General features: G+C 39.0%; 1 protein-coding gene across 4 annotated transcripts in view; it reads left to right on the top strand.

The window, feature by feature from the left end:
* The first annotated feature begins 200 nt into the window (after window positions 1-200).
* aak1b (AP2 associated kinase 1b) overlaps window positions 201-21,356 on the top strand; it is a 30,179-nt gene continuing 9,023 nt past the window's right edge. Inside the window, exons 1-20 of one of the 4 annotated variants that reach the window (XM_055207782.2) lie at window positions 201-1,141; window positions 3,384-3,502; window positions 3,619-3,727; window positions 5,555-5,697; window positions 5,959-6,080; window positions 6,291-6,372; window positions 6,795-6,927; window positions 7,525-7,628; window positions 7,764-7,849; window positions 7,935-8,101; window positions 10,780-10,856; window positions 11,220-11,531; window positions 13,940-14,115; window positions 14,226-14,440; window positions 14,529-14,606; window positions 16,098-16,157; window positions 16,443-16,547; window positions 16,999-17,100; window positions 18,687-18,800; window positions 20,811-20,915. In XM_055207782.2, the coding sequence (XP_055063757.2) occupies window positions 976-1,141; window positions 3,384-3,502; window positions 3,619-3,727; window positions 5,555-5,697; window positions 5,959-6,080; window positions 6,291-6,372; window positions 6,795-6,927; window positions 7,525-7,628; window positions 7,764-7,849; window positions 7,935-8,101; window positions 10,780-10,856; window positions 11,220-11,531; window positions 13,940-14,115; window positions 14,226-14,440; window positions 14,529-14,606; window positions 16,098-16,157; window positions 16,443-16,547; window positions 16,999-17,100; window positions 18,687-18,800; window positions 20,811-20,915 (2,575 nt within the window). In that variant the 5' untranslated portion in view covers window positions 201-975. The remainder of the gene's footprint in view (window positions 1,142-3,383; window positions 3,503-3,618; window positions 3,728-5,554; window positions 5,698-5,958; window positions 6,081-6,290; window positions 6,373-6,794; window positions 6,928-7,524; window positions 7,629-7,763; window positions 7,850-7,934; window positions 8,102-10,779; window positions 10,857-11,219; window positions 11,532-13,939; window positions 14,116-14,225; window positions 14,441-14,528; window positions 14,607-16,097; window positions 16,158-16,442; window positions 16,548-16,998; window positions 17,101-18,686; window positions 18,801-20,810; window positions 20,916-21,356) is intronic. The other 3 variants (XM_055207778.2, XM_055207779.2, XM_055207781.2) reach the window with 3 other exon arrangements.

Genomic DNA, 21,356 nt, shown 5'->3' with positions numbered 1-21,356 from the left:
ATATTTTATAATTCAGAAATGATGATCTTCATTGCCTGTTTTTCGCAAAAGGATTCATAGCATTGTTAATCTATTATGTTTAGCAAGTCGTTTTGACTGTCGTGACGGTTTGAAGGCACCATTTGTGGCGTTTAGACCGCTATACACTTTATTAAGCATTTCAAAATAATTGACTTTTATTGTCATTTTCATTGCGCTCGTGGACAGCTTCACGCTTCCGGTGTTGTTTCCGGTTAGCTGGCGCATCTGCAGCATCCGAAGCCGCAGACGGACTCGCCATGAATAACACCTTTATAACGGACTGAATTGTGTTTTTCCGCTTAAATCAAACCGCACACGGTAACCGTTAACCGGCAGGGTTCCGACAGCGCCGCGCGGATGAAACGTTTCTCTAGTTTGCGCGTATTTAGCAGGGATGCTAACGTTAGCGCTTAGCTGTGCTGAATTTAAATTATTAATATATTTTTACCAAATAAGAGATTAATTTAAATGACTTTGAGCGTTTAGTGTTGGAAGAGCCATTTGTTTAAATATTAAACGCATGACCTCAGTTTTTATTGTGCTAAGTCAGTTATTTGAACGACTGCACAGCTGGTTGATGATGGAGGGTTTGACTTTCATCCATCAAAACAATCATATCTGTATATCTTTTTGCTGTTGATGTTTTTAAGCTGGATTTAAATAATATACCGTGATATCGTCCGTTATTGACATCAAACATACATCAATCATATCAGAGCATCTGATTCTCTAATGTTTTGTGTCTGATCATAGTCAAAAAGTTGCTTTAATTTAGTGCACATACTGTCTGTCTATTTTGCATACACGGTTCATTTAAACTGTGATTGGCACCTGATTTGGGCTTTGAGTCCATGTTTGACAGTCAGATCTGATCTGAACCTCAGGCACCAGAACAGCCAACTTGAGTATTGATTTGTTGATCTAAGAGTCAAAGTAGAAGATATCTGAAACACGATGAAGAAGTTTTTTGACTCCCGGAGGGAACTGGTGGGTTCTGGACCTGGTTCTGGAGGAGCAGCTGGAGGTTCTGGGTCCAGCAGTGGTGTTGGTGGGAACTTCATCGGGCGGGCTTTTACTGTGGGTAAACACCAGGTGACTGTTGAAGAGACTTTAGCAGAAGGTATGTGAAGGTGTTTTTTCATCAACTGTCATCTTGTTTGTTTTGATTAATCACCCAATTCAAGTCTGTACAGAACTGGGTGATTAAGATACAGTCTCCTGAAGTAACCCAAATTTATGGTTCAGGGGCACAATTGTTTGCCCATTGCCTTTAGCCACTAAATCACCCAATAATGAACATTAAAACTGTGATATGATGAAATACTTTCAGAGTAGTTAGTTTATTTGTCTGCTCCAAATTTGGATATTTGGAACCCACTGAAGTTGTTCATGGTTTCATGTGTTGTTCTGCTCTCTCACAATATTGCAAATGAATGAACGAATGAATGAATGAATGTAGCAAGATACTGAATCACGCATAGATATCCAGCAAATAATAATCTTACCCCATGATTTACTCACCCTCTAGCCATCCTTGATGTATGATTATCTTTATTTTTTTAGACGAACACAATTAGAGTGATAATAAAAAAATTCATTCTTCTTCCAAGCTTTATAATGGTAGTAAACTGGGACTTTGAATCCCAAAAAAGTGCATCCACTCAGACGTAACCCACATGGTTCAGGGTGTTAATAAAGGCCTTCTTAGAATAACCGCTACAATTTTGCAAGAAAAATATCCACATTTAAAACTATATAATTAGGGCTGTCACAATGATTAAATAATCGTCTCATTGCAATTGTTTAACCTCATCGCGATGAACTCAGATCACCGCAATGATTGCACATCTCTCTAAAAAACACAAGGGGGAGCTGTAGCACCTGAATAAATGAGACCGTATCAAATGGCGTGCCTTAACTGACAGTGTAATGCGATACATTGCAAAGCCATTTAATACAGTGGAATAAACAGCATTTAAAGAAATGCTGCAAAACTTTGATAAGCAGTATAAACTATTATCATTAAATAATTACTTTTAAGTATGTGTTATGTGTATTAATATTCACTGCTATGCAAAAGATTTCATTTAAATAATCACAACAATGTGTAAAAATTATTAACAAAATGTACGAGAATTAAATGTCAACGCAATAAAACAGCCAATTAATCGTCACAATTTTCAAAATTTATTAGGCAATTAATTGTCAGCCAAATTTTATAATCGTGACAGCCCTATATTATATAATAGTTATAAACTAACTTAAGTCTCAACAGGTTCATATGTTAAATAATCTTTCTCTTTGTTGTAAAGCATACATGTCCATTGTTTATCTTACACGTTTACGAAACACCCTAATAACACAAAGAAGAGTAAACAAAATGCATGTTTGTCATGAATGATACGGATTGTCAGATATCATTGTCCTCTTTACAATTTTGTTTTTGCACACTTCTCAGCTCCACAAATTAACATAAAAACACATTAAAGTCTGCAGAAAGAAAGTCATGTTTATCGTTTGACTCAGCTAGACTTAAGATAAAGATAAGATAAGATAAACTTTTATTGTCCCGAAGGAAATTTGTTTTAGACACACAATACAGCTGCTGCACAATGACATACTACATACTTCAGAGTTAAAGTCACATACTTGTGTCCTACTTTTGCCCTGCCAGATTCCCCTGTGCCCACCTTTATAGAACAACATCCCACTTTGCATTATGCCAGTGCATTGAATCTGAGGCATTGCTAACACATGCTCATACATGGACTGTAATACCATGAGCTGGATATAATGATCAACCTGTATAAAAACCTTACCAAATTCAACCATATTGATATCTGAGATATATATATATTTTTGTTGGCGTAAAAATCAATGATAGGTATTTCAAACAGGTTTTAAATTATTTCTATAGTTAGGTTAGTGCATATTTCAGTATTGTCACCCATCACATTCATCCCTATCAATAATAGTGTGTATAGGATTCTTAAACTTGACAAATTTATGTGTTAAACCATGTTTTAATGTCACTGAAATGGGGATTATGTATGGAGACGTTTAGGGAGGGTTACTTAAAAAAGTAAAATAAAAATGACACAAAAATAAGTTATGACACATTGCATAATATGTACTTGATTTGTCCTATGATGATTGGGTTTTTGGTGGTTTCTAGGTGGTTGCTTACAGGTGCCCCAGCGATAAGTCTTTAAAATACTTGTCCCTTGATAAGGCTTTGGTCCCTTTGTCAATTTAATATAAGCTTCCCTCCACAAGGGGGTAGTGATGTGTCATTGTTAAAATAAGTTTTAACACTTCGTGCAGGCCTTAAGATAATGTCTTATGTTTGTTTGCCTCCAAAGGTGGGTTCGCTATCGTGTTCCTGGTACGCACAAGTCAGGGGGTGCGCTGTGCCCTGAAAAGGATGTATGTCAACAATGAGCATGATCTGCAGGTCTGCAAGCTTGAGATCCAGATCATGGTGAGCAAACATTGCATTGGCAATGAATTATGGGCATTTAGAAAAACTATTTTTTAAATTATCTCTGGTTCAGTCACCTATTCACTTTCCTTTGTCCTGTGTAAATTCTTTAACAGAGAGATCTGAATGGTCATAAGAATATTGTGGGGTTCCTGGACTCCAGCATCACAGCTGTTGGGGGTGGAGATGTTTGGGAGGTGTTTATCCTCATGGACTTCTGCAGAGGTAATTTTATACTAATAAGCTGAAGTCCAATGTACCATGGGAGGAACACTGCATTATTTGACACAAAACTTCATCAAATACAACAACTCAAAAACAAAAAGCTAAACATGTCACACATTTGAAAAGCTGAGATTCTTGTAATTCGAATGATCTAAACCCTTTTAAGATACAATCAACACAGCACAATTAGTATCCTTTTTAGGCTTTTTTTTTCAGGAATGCTAATGGGTTAAATCAGGTGTTTTATATAGGATACTATACCTAAAATATCTTATGATGGGAATGTGAGGACTTAAATTGAAAAACACTGAGTAACATCATGTTTTGCCGCATTTTTGTAAGTAGTCCACATTGGGGCGCTAATTAAACAAAGACAGATCCCAGATTAGTTTGAGTATAAATTCCAGACACTAGAATTCCAGACACTGCATATAACTTATGCAGACGGTGATTTCCACTTTGTATTATACCCATGAGTTTTCCTGTCTCACAATCTGATAATTTTCATAAGGTTTTCTGCATTATTATTGAATTGTAGTTAAGCTGACCATAAGTTCATAAGGGGAATTATTGTATATGTAGGATTTATCTGTTGATGTTGATTTCTATTTTTAGCATTTTGTATATGTATGTTTACACACGATATGTTCACACTACATAATAAACTGTTATAGAAAGATGACAGCATGACAAAAAGTTTGAAAAACCACTGGTATACTGTGCATTCACACCAGACGCAGAAGAGGCGGCAAAAACGCGCTATTCATGCGTAGTTGGACGCGTGATCTTTTTGAGTTTACTCGATTTATTTGCGCTTGAAATTCTAGTCATTCGAGATTTTCACATATAAAGTTGCATCATGGCAGAGGCTTATATAGCTCAAATTAAGTAAACTTTATTGTTCGACCTCCTCACTCACTTTTTTCCAAACCAGATCCTTTTAATACCAGTAAAAGTACGAAGATGTCTCGTATAACGATGATGATTGTCCTCCATTGTTGTTTTGTTTTTCTGCCTTCGCTCGCGTCATGTAATCACGTCACTGCTAAGAGCAAGCTCCTGATTGGTTATGGCTGTGCGAAAATCCGCCAAAGCCAGATTTTCAAACTAATGCGATAACGTGTAAATGCTCAATTTGCGCGGAACGCGCCATCCGCGTCGCAATTCGCGCAGGATGTCTATTCACGTCTTTGCATTGATTTTACTTGTAAATCAGTCGCGCTTGCCGCCTCTTCCGCGTCTTGTGTGAACGCATATTTATACTGCATTCCCACCAGCCGCGGTAGAGGCGGCAAAAACGTGCTATTCGCGTGTAGTTGGACGCTTGAACATTTGAGTTCACACACTTCATTTGTGCGTGAAAGCCGCACGTGAAATTCTAGTCAAGTTCAATTCGCGCGGAAAGCGTTATCCGCGCCATTCGCGCAGCGCTTACCGCGCAGCAGGATACCAAATCGCGTCTTTGCATTGACTTAACATGTAAATCACCCGCGCTTGCCGGGTCTACCACGTTTGGTGTAAACCCTGCATTAGAGTGGTTCTCAAACGTTTTTTTGTCATGCCACCCCCAAAAAAAATTTCATGACAAAACAATCTTAAACTTTCTTCTTTTAAAACTCTTCTTTCTTTTCCTTCTTTTTCTCAGGTTTAATTTCACATAATTTATGATAAATTAATGTATTTTATAAATTGTCATAAATGATTTTAATAAAAAATGAACAAACTACAATCTATAAAAGTCAGAAATGTAATTAACATTTTTGTTAATTTATCCAGTTTTGTTCATCTATTTTTTTTTGTTGTGTTTTATTGATTTTGTGTGAGCAGGTGGTCAGGTGGTGAATCTGATGAATCAGCGCTTACAGACTGGTTTCAGTGAACAGGAAGCTCTGCAGATCTTCTGCGATACTTGCGAGGCCGTCGCGCGTCTGCACCAGTACAAAACTCCCATAATCCATCGCGATCTCAAGGTTCTTTGTTTTCTTTGCCTCTCTCACTTTTACTGTTTTCATATTTTCTAAATTCATCTTGCGCACTGCTGTTCCAAGAAATGGACATTATTGTCCAAGAAAATCAGGAATGAGGCGCACTTAGCAGTGATGTGTGATTGATCCAGTGTTTCTGTTCAGAGGAACACTTGAAAACATCCGGATGCCTTGTAGTATCTGTGTCACATGGTTTAGTGCCCTCTTGAAACCATTAGAAATGTGATGTCTCTATTGTTTTTGCAGGTGGAAAATATCCTTCTCCATGATCGAGGACACTATGTTCTGTGTGATTTTGGCAGCGCCACTATGAAGTTTCAAAACCCTCAAACTGAAGGAGTGACTATTGTGGAAGATGAAATCAAAAAGTATCTCTCTCTCTCTTTTGTTTTTATAGTTTGGGTTTTGTGTTACAACATTTTACTGTGTTATGTATTGCCTTTTGTTTACATGCTACAGTCTTTACATATTTATAAAAAAATATATATATAGATCAGAAATATATAGTATGTATTTCTTTAAAAGCATTGGTGTGGTACTGATGCAGTGTGAAAAATGTGAATCTGTGTTTTGTTTAGGTACACAACCTTGTCCTATCGTGCCCCAGAAATGGTGAATCTGTATAATGGCAAAATCATCACCACCAAAGCAGATATCTGGGTAAGCAAAGATATCAATAACTTGGGAAACCGCCCCATAGTATACTTATCTTCTTTTAAAAGTCAGAGGTAAGGTGATAAATCAAGCCTTGAAACCGGAAGCCTTGAAACTGAAAATGTAAAGAAGATTAAAATAACTTCTTTGAAAAGTTTCTTAGTATTTCTCAGAAGTCTTTAGAAGCTACATGGGTCTGTACTGATGTAAAAAAGGTGAATGAGTAAAACTTAAGTGTTTCAATAAGCTTATTCAAGGTCGTTCTATTACTTAAATGGTCCAATCAAATGGGTCTGTATAGATGTAAAGGGTAAAAAAAGAAAAATTTTGATTTTCATTAAGTTTATTCAAGGTTGTTCTGTTACTTAAATGGCCCAATTAAATATTTTTTTTAGTGTACTTCGTAATAGCATGCAATTTTCTTTCAGGCCATGGGTTGTCTGCTGTACAAGCTTTGTTTCTTCACGTTGCCTTTCGGCGAGAGTCAAGTTGCCATATGTGACGGCAGCTTCACAATTCCAGACAATTCACGCTATTCCCAAGAAATGCACCGGCTCATCCGTGAGTAGCTCTCGCATCTTGTGCCTGTCTCCCTCGTGCCACGCGTCTCAACGCTGTTTAGTCTGGCTGTGGGTCTGGATTTTAAAGGAACAGTTCACCTAAAAATGCGCTCACTGTCTAGTCGTTCTAAATCACTGTGAAAGAATATAATAAACTTTTTAAGATTATCCTGGATGTGATTGATGGATAAAAATATGGGATTAGGTAACTGACTACAACAACAACATTCAAGATGTAGGTCTGTTCACAACAAAAAGCTATTGTACAGTTTTAAAAGATTGGAAATATAGCACACAATTCATGTAGTGTGTTTTTTTAAACTTGAGCACTCGTCTCTGTTTACTTTTATTAGTTAAAAAGACAGGCCCGGATATTCTTGGATAGCTCCTTTTTTCCACAGAAGAGAAAAAGTCGTATAAATTGGAACAGCAGTAGGGATTAGTAAATTGTGACACAATACAGATTTTCGGGTGAACTGTTCTTTAAAGTTAATACCTGTCGAAAAACACCCCTCTCTGGTTTTTCCTCCATCATGTGGCAGCACATTCAATCTGTCTTTCTTTCACTCTCCTTCTCTTTGTGGTGGTGATATGTCAGGCTACATGCTGGAACCGGACCCTGATAAGAGGCCTGACATTTATCAGGTGTCTTTCTTTGCTTTCAAACTGGCTCGGCGGGACTGCCCTGTCCAAAACGTCAAGGTTAGTCTCACTTCCTCTCATCTGAGGTCGCTCTCGCCTCATGCTTTTACTTCTGGGATCAAGGGATTGGTTGTTAAATTGGTGGTTTTGTGAATACGCATTCAGGAATGCTTGAAATCATACATTTCTCTTCAGAATTCTCCCATTCCTGCAAAACTTCCTGAGCCAATCCGAGCAAGTGAAGCGGCGGCGAAAAAGAGCCAGACGCAAACCAAGGCGAGGTACGTATCCAGAGACGTAATGCTGTGTTGTCAAATCGGTTGCTGCATTTGAGCTGGCTGCAAGATTTGTGTTTTTGTCTCATAGACTTACAGACCCCATTCCCACCACTGAAACCTCCATCACTCCACGCCAGCGGCCCAAAGCGGCACAGTCCCAGCCTCAGGCACTAGGGGGCATCTTGCCAATCCAGCCTGCTGCCCTTACACCACGCAAAAGAGCCAACATTCCCCCTGGGACCACCCAGCCTATAGGTACGAACACAAGCTGCTACTCTTTGGAGGGTTGCCACGTGATATGGCATTTCTGGAATATCATGGAATTTTAAACGTTTATTTCAGAATTGTATATTGGATAAAAATCTGGCCGTGCGTGTACAGTATACGCGCTCTCTTCTGATGATGAAAACTGCTTATGAAAGGAAATCAAATGCAGCGTGAAATTAAAACAATTTGGTTTTGCCAATGTCAGTTGACATAACATATAAAAACAAGTTAAAACTGTTTAACTTAATTTGATAAGTTAAAGTAACATAAAAAATATGAAAAGTTTGGTTCCAAAACGAGATAAACTCAGTTTTCAATTTTTTTGTCAAAACATGTTTATTATTATGTTATCATGTTTTAATTGTGTTTTATTGTGCTACTTAGTTGTATTTTTTTTTTATGAAGGCTTAAATCAAAACAAACCAACTGCAGTTTGATTGATATTAACTGGAATGCACAGCCCAAAAAATTATTTTTGGAAAAAAAAGTTATATCTCGTTTTGGAACCAAACTCTTCATATGGACTGTTTGGACATTTAAATATAAACATACACACGTTTCGTTTTATAAGAACAGAAGCAGATAAACGAACGAGAAAACATTTTTAGGCATTTATGTGTATTAAAATTACATTTGTGAAAGTTCAGAGAGAAAGAGAAACGTGAAAGAATGCAAATACGACGTGATGACGTCACGGGTATGCTAATGAGGCAATGACGTAATCTAGCGACATTTAGCGACTTTTCCAAGCAAGCTTTAGCTACTTTCCATTGAAAATAGTTGGCAACACTGATTAGGTAATGCAGAAGAAACTAAAGGGCTCGTTAGAGTCGTGCGTAGGTCCTACGGCGTAGCAGCGACGGCGTAGGTTCCGCGTCGGTTTTCATTTATACTTGTGCGTCGCCGTCCGCGTCGACGTGCAAACACACGCGAAACCGCTGGTTGGCAGTAATCACGCGTGTAACCACAGTAGCAGCAGAAGTCATCACAGAAGAAGAAGCTAAGCAAGTAAACCCACAAACGAAGAAGAAATAGCAACTTGTTGTGTATAATTTGAGAAGACCAGCAATGATGGAAGTAAATAAACAGCGACTTATGTTTCAGTTTGAGTTAAATCACTCCTCAACTTGGCTCATCTTTGTTTTCACCGTCTCAAACGGAAATACCTATGACGCAGTTTTTTTACCTTACGGGAGGGGTTCTGGTGGACCAATCAGAGCGCTTACGGTCCGCGTAGAGACGACGCGCTGTTAGAAATTTTGTGAGGTGAGCGTCAGGCTACGCAGAGCTACGCACAGGCTACGGATAGCCTACGCCGTAGCTACGCCGTAGGACCTACGCACGACTATAAATCGCCCTTAAGTCTGTTGCATTTTATTTCCTAAGCTTATTGACTACTCATCATTAGTGTTCAAAATGTTCATAGCAAAGAAAGGTTAATGGTTTTATTTATTACTGTGTTAATGTGCTTTATGAGGACTTATTCAAGTTGGTAAAATCAGATTTTACTTACTTATCATTTCTTTACTTATGTGGTCTAGTTGTCTTTTAGTTTGTATAGTAAATGGTTTTGACAGCCCTGCCATAGAATAACCATTTTTTAATTTTTTTTAATAATTTTAAGAACCTTTTTTATCACAAAGAATCTTTTTTTGAAACAGAAAGGTTCTTTGGATGTTGAAGGTTCTTTATTTAGACAATAAAGGTTCTGTTATGGCATAAAGCACCTTTATTTTTTTTTTAAAGGACAAGTTCGGTATTTTCAATTAAAGCCCTGTTTTCAGATTGTTTATGATGAAATAGAACGGTTTTGACTGAAATTTGGACATTTGATGCTGGCCCGAGAATTTTGTTTGTTTTATCACCCACCACCTCTACAATGGCTGCATAGGTGCACTGGAACTATCCTTCATAAAATGCATTAAACTTTCGTTTACAAAGACGTGAAACTCACCGAGTGGTCAGGGGTGTTCACTGATATGCTCACACAAAAATCACTACCGAACTTGTCCTTTAAGAGTACCAAAAAGCCCATTATTTTTCCCATAGACTTATGCATTATCGCAAATAATAGGCTTTGCGTTTAACCAAATTTTATGACACCTAAACATCCAAGATAATTCAAGAGTTGTCCAAGATAATCTTCACAGATTTATTAACTTTTTTAACTTTTATGACTTTTTTGAAGAATAAAAGCATTGACTAGAAATACAAGCAAACTAAACTATGATCTCTCCACATTAATGTCATCACCACAAAGCTTCCGACAGCTCTTTTGAACTTTTTTAAACACATTTAAAAACATATTTCCTAATGAGGAAATACTCTATGGATGAGTCGTTGCTCGGAATAGTGCCCATTTTGCATTGTTTTTCACACGCTGGCGTGCACGAGAGGAGGAGAGTTTGTTTTGCAGTCCGTCTGAAAAGAAAAATAATTTGTGACTTGTAATTGGCCACATAAGAAAGTTTAATGAATCTCATACGTGAGCAGTTGACATTCACAGATTTTTCTCACTGATGATAAATGAGGGCCAGGAAATTTGACCTTTGGCTTATAATGGGAACCCTGTCTGTGCATCAACATTTGCTTTGATTGTTTGATAGTTTTTCGGAAAGTTCCCAAAATGAACCTGACCCCACACCTTTGTCTCCTGTCTCTTTCAGCCGTCAGTGTTAACCTGGCTCAGCCGGCCGCAGCGCTGCAGTCTCAGAAAGCGCCTCCCGTCCCTCAGCAGAAAACGGTACGTGTCTGTTTCTATCTCGCTGCTCTAATGAGGATCTGTAACAGCTGAGCCAAACCCACATGACTCGGTTCAGCATTTTTGTGGGAAGTTTTTATCTGTTGCAGAACAGGAAATGTTTTATTTTGGCTATTGATTACAAAAAATGTCAGCCTACACAGTGTCACTGATGGAAAATAACTAGAAGAATTTTTTTGTAATCAGCATAATGTGTGGGAAAATGAAAAGTAGGCCATTTTATGTAGTGAATGTTTTTTTGGAGAAAATATTTTAACGTAACAAAATCTATGCACCATGGTCTGCAGTGCGAAGGTCACGTTTGCAATTCATAGCGTAGTTGTCTGGTACCCGTCTATGTGACAGCCCATGCAGCCGATCTCAGTCTCGGCCACAGCCGTAGCGGGAGGAAGCGTTCCAGCTGCAGCCAGCGGTCCCGCCCCTCTGAAAGCCACAGCAACTCCTCCCCCATCCAGCCCAGCTCCGCCCACCGCACCTGCGCGGAGTGCACGTCGTAAACAAGCATCAGTGGTTCAGCAGCCTGTTACCGGGCAACCCACTGCCGTTCAGCCGTCTGGTGCACCACCCCCTGCACAGGCGGAGCCTGCAGCGGTTCCGCCCACTGCCCAGCAAGCAGCGCTTCAAACTCAGCTCAGCCAAGAAAAAGCTGAAGAGAGGGTAAACGCCCCCATCCAGTGCATGTTGCCCTGTCCCCTTTGCTTCAAAGAACCGGCTGTATCATTATTCATTCACCTCATGCAAGGACTGTGGTGCTTATTATCCATTTTACATTCACCCTTGATTTCTTTTCAATGTTTTGATCGGTCACTACATGCTTTTTTATTATGATGGTGATGGGGCAACGTTTCTGATTTAAAAAATGTGAATTGCATAATTTTGATTTTGTTTTGCTATGATGTAATCCAGACTTTAGGACTGAATGTTCATGTTGGCACTTTACAACTAATGAAATTCGATCAAATTGATCAGACTATAGCTATGTGTCTGATACAGATTTCCGCTAAACTTCTAAACGTCAAGGAAAAACTTTTGTGAAATGACAACATTGCAGTTTACAGATGTTATGCGACTAAAACATAATTGTGTCCCCTCACAAAAAGTAATTTGGACTACATGCGTATGACATGAAAATACAGCAAGAGCGACTCAAAAGCATACAGAGCAGTCGACTCCCGAATTGCTCTTGTGGTATTTTGATGTCATGCGCTTGTTGGTTCTTGTGACGCCACATGAAGTTGACCACACCTCCTCTTTTACACTTTTACACATGTCAGGTGACCTGTAAATGGGAAAAACCGTTTCCATTGTAGTTTTGCGATATATTCCTTGTTCGAATTGCCTGAAAAGTTTTTTTGCAATATGGGTGTTTATGCAAAATTGCACCATTTTGAAGGGTAATAGAAATGCAGCTAGTTTGTTAAAGCGATACTCCAGCCAAATATCAATATTACCCCATGATTTACTCACCCTCTAGTACAGGGGTGGGGAACCCTGGGTCCTGGAGGGCCAATGTCCTGCAGAGTTTAGTTCCAACTCTAATCAAACACACCTGAAAAATCTAATTAAAGTCTTCAGGATTACTTGGAAATGAAATTCAGGTGTGTTTGATTAGGGCTGGAACCAAACTCTGCAGGACAGCGGCCCCCCAGGACCCAGGGCTCCCCACTCCTGCTCTAGTAGGACTGGGTATCGATTCAGATGTTCCAGATCGATTTGATTTCGATTCACAAGATTTCGATTCGATTCCGATTCTTGGCTCGATTTTCAAACTCGATTCTTGATTCAACTCAATGAATATAGATTATATAGAATATTATATTATATTATAATATATTAGAATATAGACTTAATAAATGAATGAATGGCAGGCTCGCCTCTCGCTCCTTGGTAACATCGCGCAAGGCAAAAAAAAGGGTGACATCTAGTGGAGAAGACTAGTAATTAGATTAATGTTTAAGGAACTCTAAGCGAATCTGTGCGACGTCACTTTTTGTTGATGTTTGAACTGTTTTCAAACAAACGGAGCGTAGCTAACTCCTTTCCCTCCCTTCTGTGCTTTCATGAAAGCGGCCAACCCCCACCCCCAAATCCTTCTTGTCGTTTATTGGCTCAAACACTTTGTTATCATTTCTGGTGGTAGGTTTGGCCACTTTGTTTTTATTGCAGTTTGTGGAGCCTAGGTTGTCTACAGAGGTCGCGTTTTTTTTTAAAGTTTGATCAGCGGACAGGCAGCAAGCAGATAGTGAGGAGATGTTTTCTGTATGTAACAAAAAATGTTTTATGGTCTAAAATCCGTGAATTCGCTTAGAGCACCTTTAATCTTATGTTCAATGTTTGCGGAAATAAAATTGAAAAAAAAAATCGATTCGTGGCCTTGGAGAATTGATTTTGAATCAACCACGGAAAAAAACGATTAATCGAAAAATACATTTTTTTTGCCAAGCCCTTCCCTCAAGCAATTTGAGATACATATATCCATACGCCATCTTGTGCTCATGTGATTCACAAAAGTCAATGTGCAAAGGCAACGCTCGTTCACTACGCTGAAATTCATTTACATAAATAACTTCAAATGTGTTTGTTTGAAAGATGGACACGCGTATCTCGGATTGCCTGAGGGTAATCATGGGGTAATTTTGATATTTGGTTGGAGTATCGCTTGAAAATAATTCATGCATTAATCCAAAGAGACATCTGAAAGTTTTACAGTGGAACGTTGGATAGAAAACAAAAATCTTTTCACATGACACTTTCTCACGGCGTTGAACTCATAAAGCTGATATCTTATCTGACTTCATACTAAACACGTGATTGGCAAATATACAATTTTTTATAGTAAGATTTTAAAAAGATTTTGCATTAATTAGTTTTTGATGCCACACTGAACAAAGTCCAAGTCTGCTATACAAAATCATGTTTGTTGTTTTTTAAAATGTTTTTAAATTTAATCATTTTGTTGATGGCATTTCATAGCATCTAAACCTCATTTGCACATCATCCTGTCTTTACTTTTAGCATTTCGTAAGCTTTTACCTGATTCTCTGTTGTTGTCTTCTGACTTTCAGCCTGCCGCCCCTGGCCTATCCCAAACCCCTCCCTCTTCTCCAAGGACAGCCCAGAAGGCGGGGCATAGGCGCATCCAGAGTGATGTCACCCACAGCGCCATGTTCGGAGTGCCGGTCAGTCAGTCCACTCAACAACTGCAGGCAGCCACAGCAGAGGCCAGCCTAAACAAATCCAAGTGAGAAATTTAAGCTATCGATAACGGAGTATATAAAGTTTTTGAAATCCCAGCACACTGCCACTATGCTTTCTGCATTACCAGTATTTGTACTTCTTTTACAAATTTAGGTCAGCTAGCACCACCCCATCAAACTCGCCCCAGTCTTCTCAACAAAGTGTATACCAGCCTGTCCAGCAGGGTAACGTATCTACCCCTCAGGATTCAGCCGCTAGCTTGACCAGCCCCCCGGATCAACCCTCCTGGAATCCCTTTGGCGACGACAATTTTTCCAAACTCACAGCTGAGGACCTGCTTAACAAAGACTTCACTAAGCTAGTTGACGGTAACTGAGCTTGCACATGTTTTGATAATTTTGTGATTGTATAATGCAGCGGTGTAATTGCGAACTTGTATTGTTTTGGTGGCGGCAGAACCCGTGGAACCTCTTATTGTCACTGAAAGTCTTATTCCTGGGCTGGAGGCCGCAGAACCCGCTCCCTTATCTGCTGGTAGGTGCATCCTAAATTAGTCTTGATCATTTAACAAGACATTGTAATTTTTCACCAACCAACCACTTGCGTATAATGTTAGTCCACATGCATGAATGAAATATATGGGCCATTTACAGACTAGGGCTGCAACTAATGGTTATTTTCATAAGCGATTAAACGGGCGATTATTTTTTTCTGATTAATCGGAAAAAAATCACTCAATTCGATTTTTTCACTTATTATAGCTAAATAATGTACTAAATTGGGATTTTTACGTGTAGAAGTGAACTTTTAAAAGTTCAAAAGCCACACACTACTACAGAGTTTAACTAATATTACCTTTTTGATTTTGATATTTTAATCCTTAAAGGGACACTCCACTCCACTCCATACTTAAATATGCTCATTTTCCAGCTCCCCTAGAGTTGAATATTTGATTTTTACAGTTTTGGAATTTATTCAGCCGATCTCCGGGTCTGGCGGTACCACTTTTAGCATAGCTTAGCATAATCCATTGAAACTGATTAGACCATTAGCATTGCGATATTTTTCCTATTTAAAACTTGACTCTTCTGTAGTTACATCGTTTACTAAGACAGACGGAAAATTAAAAGTTGCGATTTTCTTTATTCTCATTCTGGCGTAATAATCAAGGACTTTGCTGCCGTAACATGGCTGCAGGAGGCACAATGATTTTACGCAGTGCCCGAAAATAGTCCCCTGCTATTTAAAGTTACCAAGAGGACTATTTTCAGGCGCTGCGTAATATCATTGCTTATGTTACGCCAGCAAAGCTCCCGACCATTATGCCAGAATGAGAACCAGCGTTCTTTTGTTTCCGTGATTGTCCTGTCAGGGTTGCCAGATCTGTGTAACCATACAAGCCCAATGGCTATACAAAAGTAGTCCAAAAGCATCCCAAATACCAACTAATGAACCAAATCCTTCCATCTCTAACCCTAAGAAAAACATCAACCTTGCAGAAAAAGATAAAAATATCCCAATTTAGAACTCCGCCGAAAGGCAGAGGACCTGGCAACACTGCCTTGCTTTTAAACGAGCTGGTCATGCGGTGAGATGAAGCGCCTGATAAACGTGTAGCTTGCTTTGTATGAAGAAAAAGTGCCTGGCTTAAAGCACACAGCCCTTGCAGTATAAAGAAATCCTGGCAACGCTGCGGACCTTCTTAATCCGTTTTTTAATGTTCAAATGTTTACTTTGGTGTATCTGAAGTTCCTTACAAATCATCCCCCACTTCAGCGTGCTCGATACTTGTGAGGTAACTGTAGGTGGTCACCAGTCTCAGCAGGAGGCTCCTATTAAGATAGTTACCTCAAACGAGTCATTCATGTCGCCAACATCTTTTCATCAATTACCTTTAATGCATCCGCTGAGCTGTCTGTCAAAGTCCATTCGCCAAAGCCCATCATAAATGACTTTTAATGTCTTTTGTACCTGTTCACCTCATCATCTTCATGACGTCTTGCTTGTTTCTCTTCTGTCACACAGCTGAAAGACCTGTTGACATTATGGGTTTGGAACCGGGCGCTGGTCTGCTGGCTGTGCCAGGTAATGCAAAGTTGCATGCCAACCATGCATAACCCTGTGGTCAATAAATTGCATTATTGTAATAACCGAAATAACATTTAATATGATTAATGCTCAGTCATTGTATGCATGCCGCTTGCGTTGCTAAGATGTCCTGCTTTCTCCAACATTGTTGTGACCAATTTAATAATTCCTGAGTAGCTGTTTTCTTTCTTCTCAAGCACCAACCTTGCTTTCAAAAACCCTCCGTTGTCCACTCTCGTGATTTCTGACTAACCTGAACTGTTTTTGCTGGCTAATATACAGAAAAGCTTATCGAGGGCCTAAAATCTCCAGATACCTCTCTCATGCTGCCTGATTTGCTGTCCATGGCCGACCCTTTCGGCAGCTCCATAGATGACACAAGAGATGGTAACAGCTCTAACCGTCTGTCTTTCTGTCACTGCATGCACATACTAAACTGAATTTTCAGATACATAACATTACATTTAAGTGAATGTAAATTCAGCCAATCATTACTTTATGTGTGAAAATAATTGAACTGGAGGGAAAATTTTATTATTTTAATGTTGAGAAAAGCAAGCTCCAGGCAATGTTGGTCACTAATGTTTGCTATTAGGTTTGCTGCTTACAAAGCTTAACTTCGTTTAACACATACATAATTTACACTTATTTTTAACCAGACTGTCTGCGTAAAAATAAAATGCAATTATTTTACACAATCTCTTATTGTGGTATAATTTGTTGCAGATAAACATGGTACATAAATACTTAAGAAGTACAATAGGCCGCTTTGTATGTAAGTCAAATTTTATCTTTTTCTAGAAATGGGGAGTTCATTTATTTTATTATTATTTTCCAGGCAATACAGAAGTGTGTTTGGACTCACTGATTCCTGGTTTGGATCCTCCCCGGTCACAGCTGTACTCTGCAGAGACAGAGCCGCCATCTGCAACGCTAGCAGGTGAAGTATTAGCATTTTCCAAAACTATGGTGCAAATCTGTGTTGGCATCACAACGTACTGGTTTTTGAGGTGTTGCTTTTATTTAGCAGTAAATAATATTGAAGGTGTGTTGCTTCCGCCTCATGAAAAGTTCCTCTGCATGTTTAAGACGCATATTTCAGCACAACAAAAATGTTATTGCAGTTTTCATTTAAACTGTACACATTTGTCACAAATCTGTATTACAGGATATACTAACTTTACCCACGGCTTTAAGTTACATTGTGTATAGTAATATGTGAATGTGCTGTGTATTGTTTTAGCTAGGGGTGTCCAAGGTTAACCGATTAACCGTTAAAAATTGTTTAACCGAGTGAAACATTTTGCTCGGTTAAGTGGCACCAATGACGTGCATTGAATTTAGTTGTAATACATTTTTGCACCACCAGAGACCGCCAAAGCGCTCCCAGACATTTGTAATGTCCACAAGTAGTAGCAGTTTTCTAATATGAAGCGGGCAAAGAAAAGCACAGCGTGGGAGCACTTTAAAATTGAGAATGACAGGGCAAAATGCAAGTATTGCAATGCAGTGCTTATATACTTCATGTACAACCTAGGGTTGCTGCGGTGACAGAACCGGTTAATGCATGCAGACGTGCGCATTTTACTTTCACTTTTGAATTACGCAATTGTTTAAATGCAGCGCTTGCGTAAGCTGCATTAAATCGCGTATGAATTTGCGTGCTTATGAATAAACAGCTGGTTTAATTAAGTGCTTGAGTCAATGTGCGCAGGTAATTCTCGCAGAACTCGCCAGTTCCAAGCAGTGCAACCGGCTACTCCTCCATAAAGCGCTGCTTGAATTATGGGTTTATTATTTTTCTTGATAAAAAATACAACAAAACTATCTCGCTTATATTAAACATCATATATGTGCATTATAACAAAAACGAGTAAGCACGCGGCTTCTGCTATCATCTGGTCATTCAGCTCGCCTCGCAAACTCTGACAGAAATAAATGAAATCTGACACCTGCTGCTCTGTGACGTGACTCGCGTATAGCTCCGCTGTGAATTCATGCAGCAGACACATTAAGTTATAAGTGTTTGCTCTCTCTAACGAAGCTAAATGATTTAATTACAAGAAAATATCAAAACGACGGTGAAAGACGGTGTCGGGGTGGGCAAGTGATCTAACTGGTGAGAGGCTGAAGCACCGGCAATCACCGTTTCACAGACTATCGCGGCAAACCCAGCCAACACCCGGGCATCATAGAGAGGCGGCCGCGGAACCTGCGAGTACCTTCGCCCAGCCTACCATCCCCGCGAACGCAAAAGTCAGGGACATACTTAAGCTGCTCTGTCCTTACGCTGCGTTTTAAATGTGGTCCAACCAGTTATTAAAGGTGTTAAAAATTAATAACTACCCCTTTCTCGTGTGTCTGTATCTCTGGGTTGCCTTGCGCATAATATGGTTAACCGAGTATTAACCGCTAAGGGTGTCGGTTAACGGTTAATTAAAAACTTGAAAACGTGCAGCCCTAGTTTTAGCATATCTACAGCCTTTCATGTGATGTTTCTCTTTGCCTCCTCCCACCACACTACAGATCCATTGATTGCAGAAGACTCTCTGCTAGGCTGTTCTCTTTCCACTGGCCCCGCCTCCTGTCTGGACGATTTCGCACCTGTCTCAGGAGGCCCCTCCCAGAACACACCACCAGGTACAATCGGTCATTCTGCTGCTGTTTATAACTTAGGTGACCTTATCAAGAATAGAAAGAACAGGGGAAATGGTTTTAAGCATCATTGGTAACCAGTGTTTCCTCTAGGATTTTTTCCAGCTGTGGCGGCAGGGGGCGCCCATGATGATTATACATGTACATTATTTTTTTAAATGTAGAATATAGGCTACAGTAAACTAACATGTATTTTTTTATATAATTTTCATTCTGTCATTTACTTTTCCTTATATTTATAGCATATTGCTTTTCTATGTTTGATCTAAACCGTACTTTCTTAAAAAACGTTACATAGCTACGTACGTAGTTGGGATATTTCATTGTAGTTTTAATGTAGTGTGCATTGCAAGTTCATGCTCGTGTTTAGCGTTACAGTTCCCTGTTGCAAAGTCATGCACAGTCCTGTTTGATAATCCGCACCGCTGTGATTGACAGAACACCCGACCAGTTATCCGACATCAGCTGCAATTTTATTCCCGACCCGTTTGACATAAAGACCCCGACCCGGTCTCACGCAAATCGTGCAGTTAAATAGAATCATTTAATGGTCTTCAGACAGATCTTAAACACAAATAAGCACAGGCCATTTAAAAATGAGTCAAATTTTGGTCTTGGATGTTAGACCCGCATTTTACTCTTGTCTATTGAGTCCCGACCTGCATCTACATTGCAAATGAAATGTGAATAGCCTATTATTACACCCGTTACATCAAATATTATGCGGTTCACCAGCGGGTACCCCGACCCTGCTGTTTCGTGTGAAAACAGATAAAACAGTCTCACCTTCTGCCTCAAGTTTTTATTACCAACGTTCTTCTCTTCCCACGGTAATAATGTAAGTTTCCTTACAAACAGATTCAACTATTAATGTCTTGCAGTCGCATATGAGCAGTATTCACTATTTAGCCTTTTGTTTTTGGACAAATATCTTATCATTTAATGTGAAACTTAATGTGAGTGTTGACGGAAGATTGACCGCTGAGCGGTCAGCAGCGCGCTGCGCTTATAGTCTATATTCTGAATAACTAATGGCCCTATAAGTTGATTATATGAGTACAGTGATTACAAATGAATGCCCAAAAAACTCCTAATATGTTACATCGAAAGTTTAATAATGTCTTTTCTCGCAGCCCTGCGCTGCGTCGGTGTAGATGCGCCGGTGAACATCATACGCATGATGACCTTGCACCTTAAATTACCCTAAATTTATAGTCATAAAGATAAAAGTAAAACAACATTCGAAACTTCAAATGATGTATTTTTATTTGTGTAAACTCACAATAAGGAGAAAACCTTGTGCTTATTTAAAATCATTAAAACATGATGTGCCTTCTGCTGCTTTGGTTTTAGTGCGCGTCACACAAAAAAAGAAGAGAAACTCAAATACTTTTTTAATCGTTTTGTCAATTTAATAATTATTTAAGTGTAACATATTTCGTATAGGCTTATTTATTTTATTATTATTTCTCAAAACAGAGACGTAGCCTAATCATCCTCTGTTCATTTAAATCTATTTGTTGATGAAACTAAACCCATGGAGGAAATTATGATATTTTAGGAGAATTATTTATAAATGAGTGAACAACGCGAATTCATAAAATAATTTATTTCTAAGACAGCCAGTCTGGCAGGGCGGACATTTCGGTAGCTTTATTTTGCGACCTGCCGCCGTGGGTTTTGTCTAGAAGGGATACAGCAAATGCCGAAAAGTTAAGGATTAGATTTGGAGGTAGGTTTATTAGGATGAAAACAGTGGCTCTGGCTAAATGAGATACAAATACATCCTACAATCGTGTGAAATTTTGTGTTTAGAGTTGGGTTTGGGTGAAAGAATAGGATAAAACCGGCGAGGTTTCGTTTGCTGTATCCTTCTATCCACAACCGCAGGCGTGGCGCCGATGTTTTAGGCGTGGCGGGCCGCCACGGTAGAATGTATATAGTGGAAACACTTGGTAACACCGCTGTATTTTTCCCACCATCTCCTCTTTTTAGCTGCGGACTCCTGTTTGATCTCAGGCTTTGATCCTCCGGCCTCTGAAACAGCCAATGACGATGAATTTGACCCCATACCGGTACTCGTCTCCAAAAACTCCCAAGGTAATGTTTGAGAAACACAAACACCTTTCTTCTCACTCTTAATAATAATGTCATGTGATAATAATTAATGTGAATAATGTCACAAGATCTGACTTGTCACTAGCACATTTTGAATGCATTGTTTTTGGCATACACATTGTTGAGATGTTTAACTGGGAAGTCATCTTGCACACATATGACTGAAATATGAATTGTAGAGTAATTATAGATAATTGCAAAATGTTTCCTTAAAGATTTGTGAGATTTGTCTGATTAATTAAAGACTTGTAGGAGTCATGCATACTCAGACCGACAAAGCAAAGGCATCGCGTTTTGGTTTTTATTTTTATTTTCTTTTATTTTATTCTATTTAATTTTATTTTACCATGTTGACACTTGCACTTTAATCTCTGCTATAACATGTGATTCTGACCATAAGCTCACAACTTAACCGATGCATGA

Source organism: Misgurnus anguillicaudatus, chromosome 12 (genome assembly GCF_027580225.2).
Source record: "Misgurnus anguillicaudatus chromosome 12, ASM2758022v2, whole genome shotgun sequence".
Classification (NCBI taxonomy): domain Eukaryota; kingdom Metazoa; phylum Chordata; class Actinopteri; order Cypriniformes; family Cobitidae; genus Misgurnus; species Misgurnus anguillicaudatus.
Note: the sequence above shows the minus strand (reverse complement) of the source record. Positions and strands in the feature narration are given on the sequence as shown.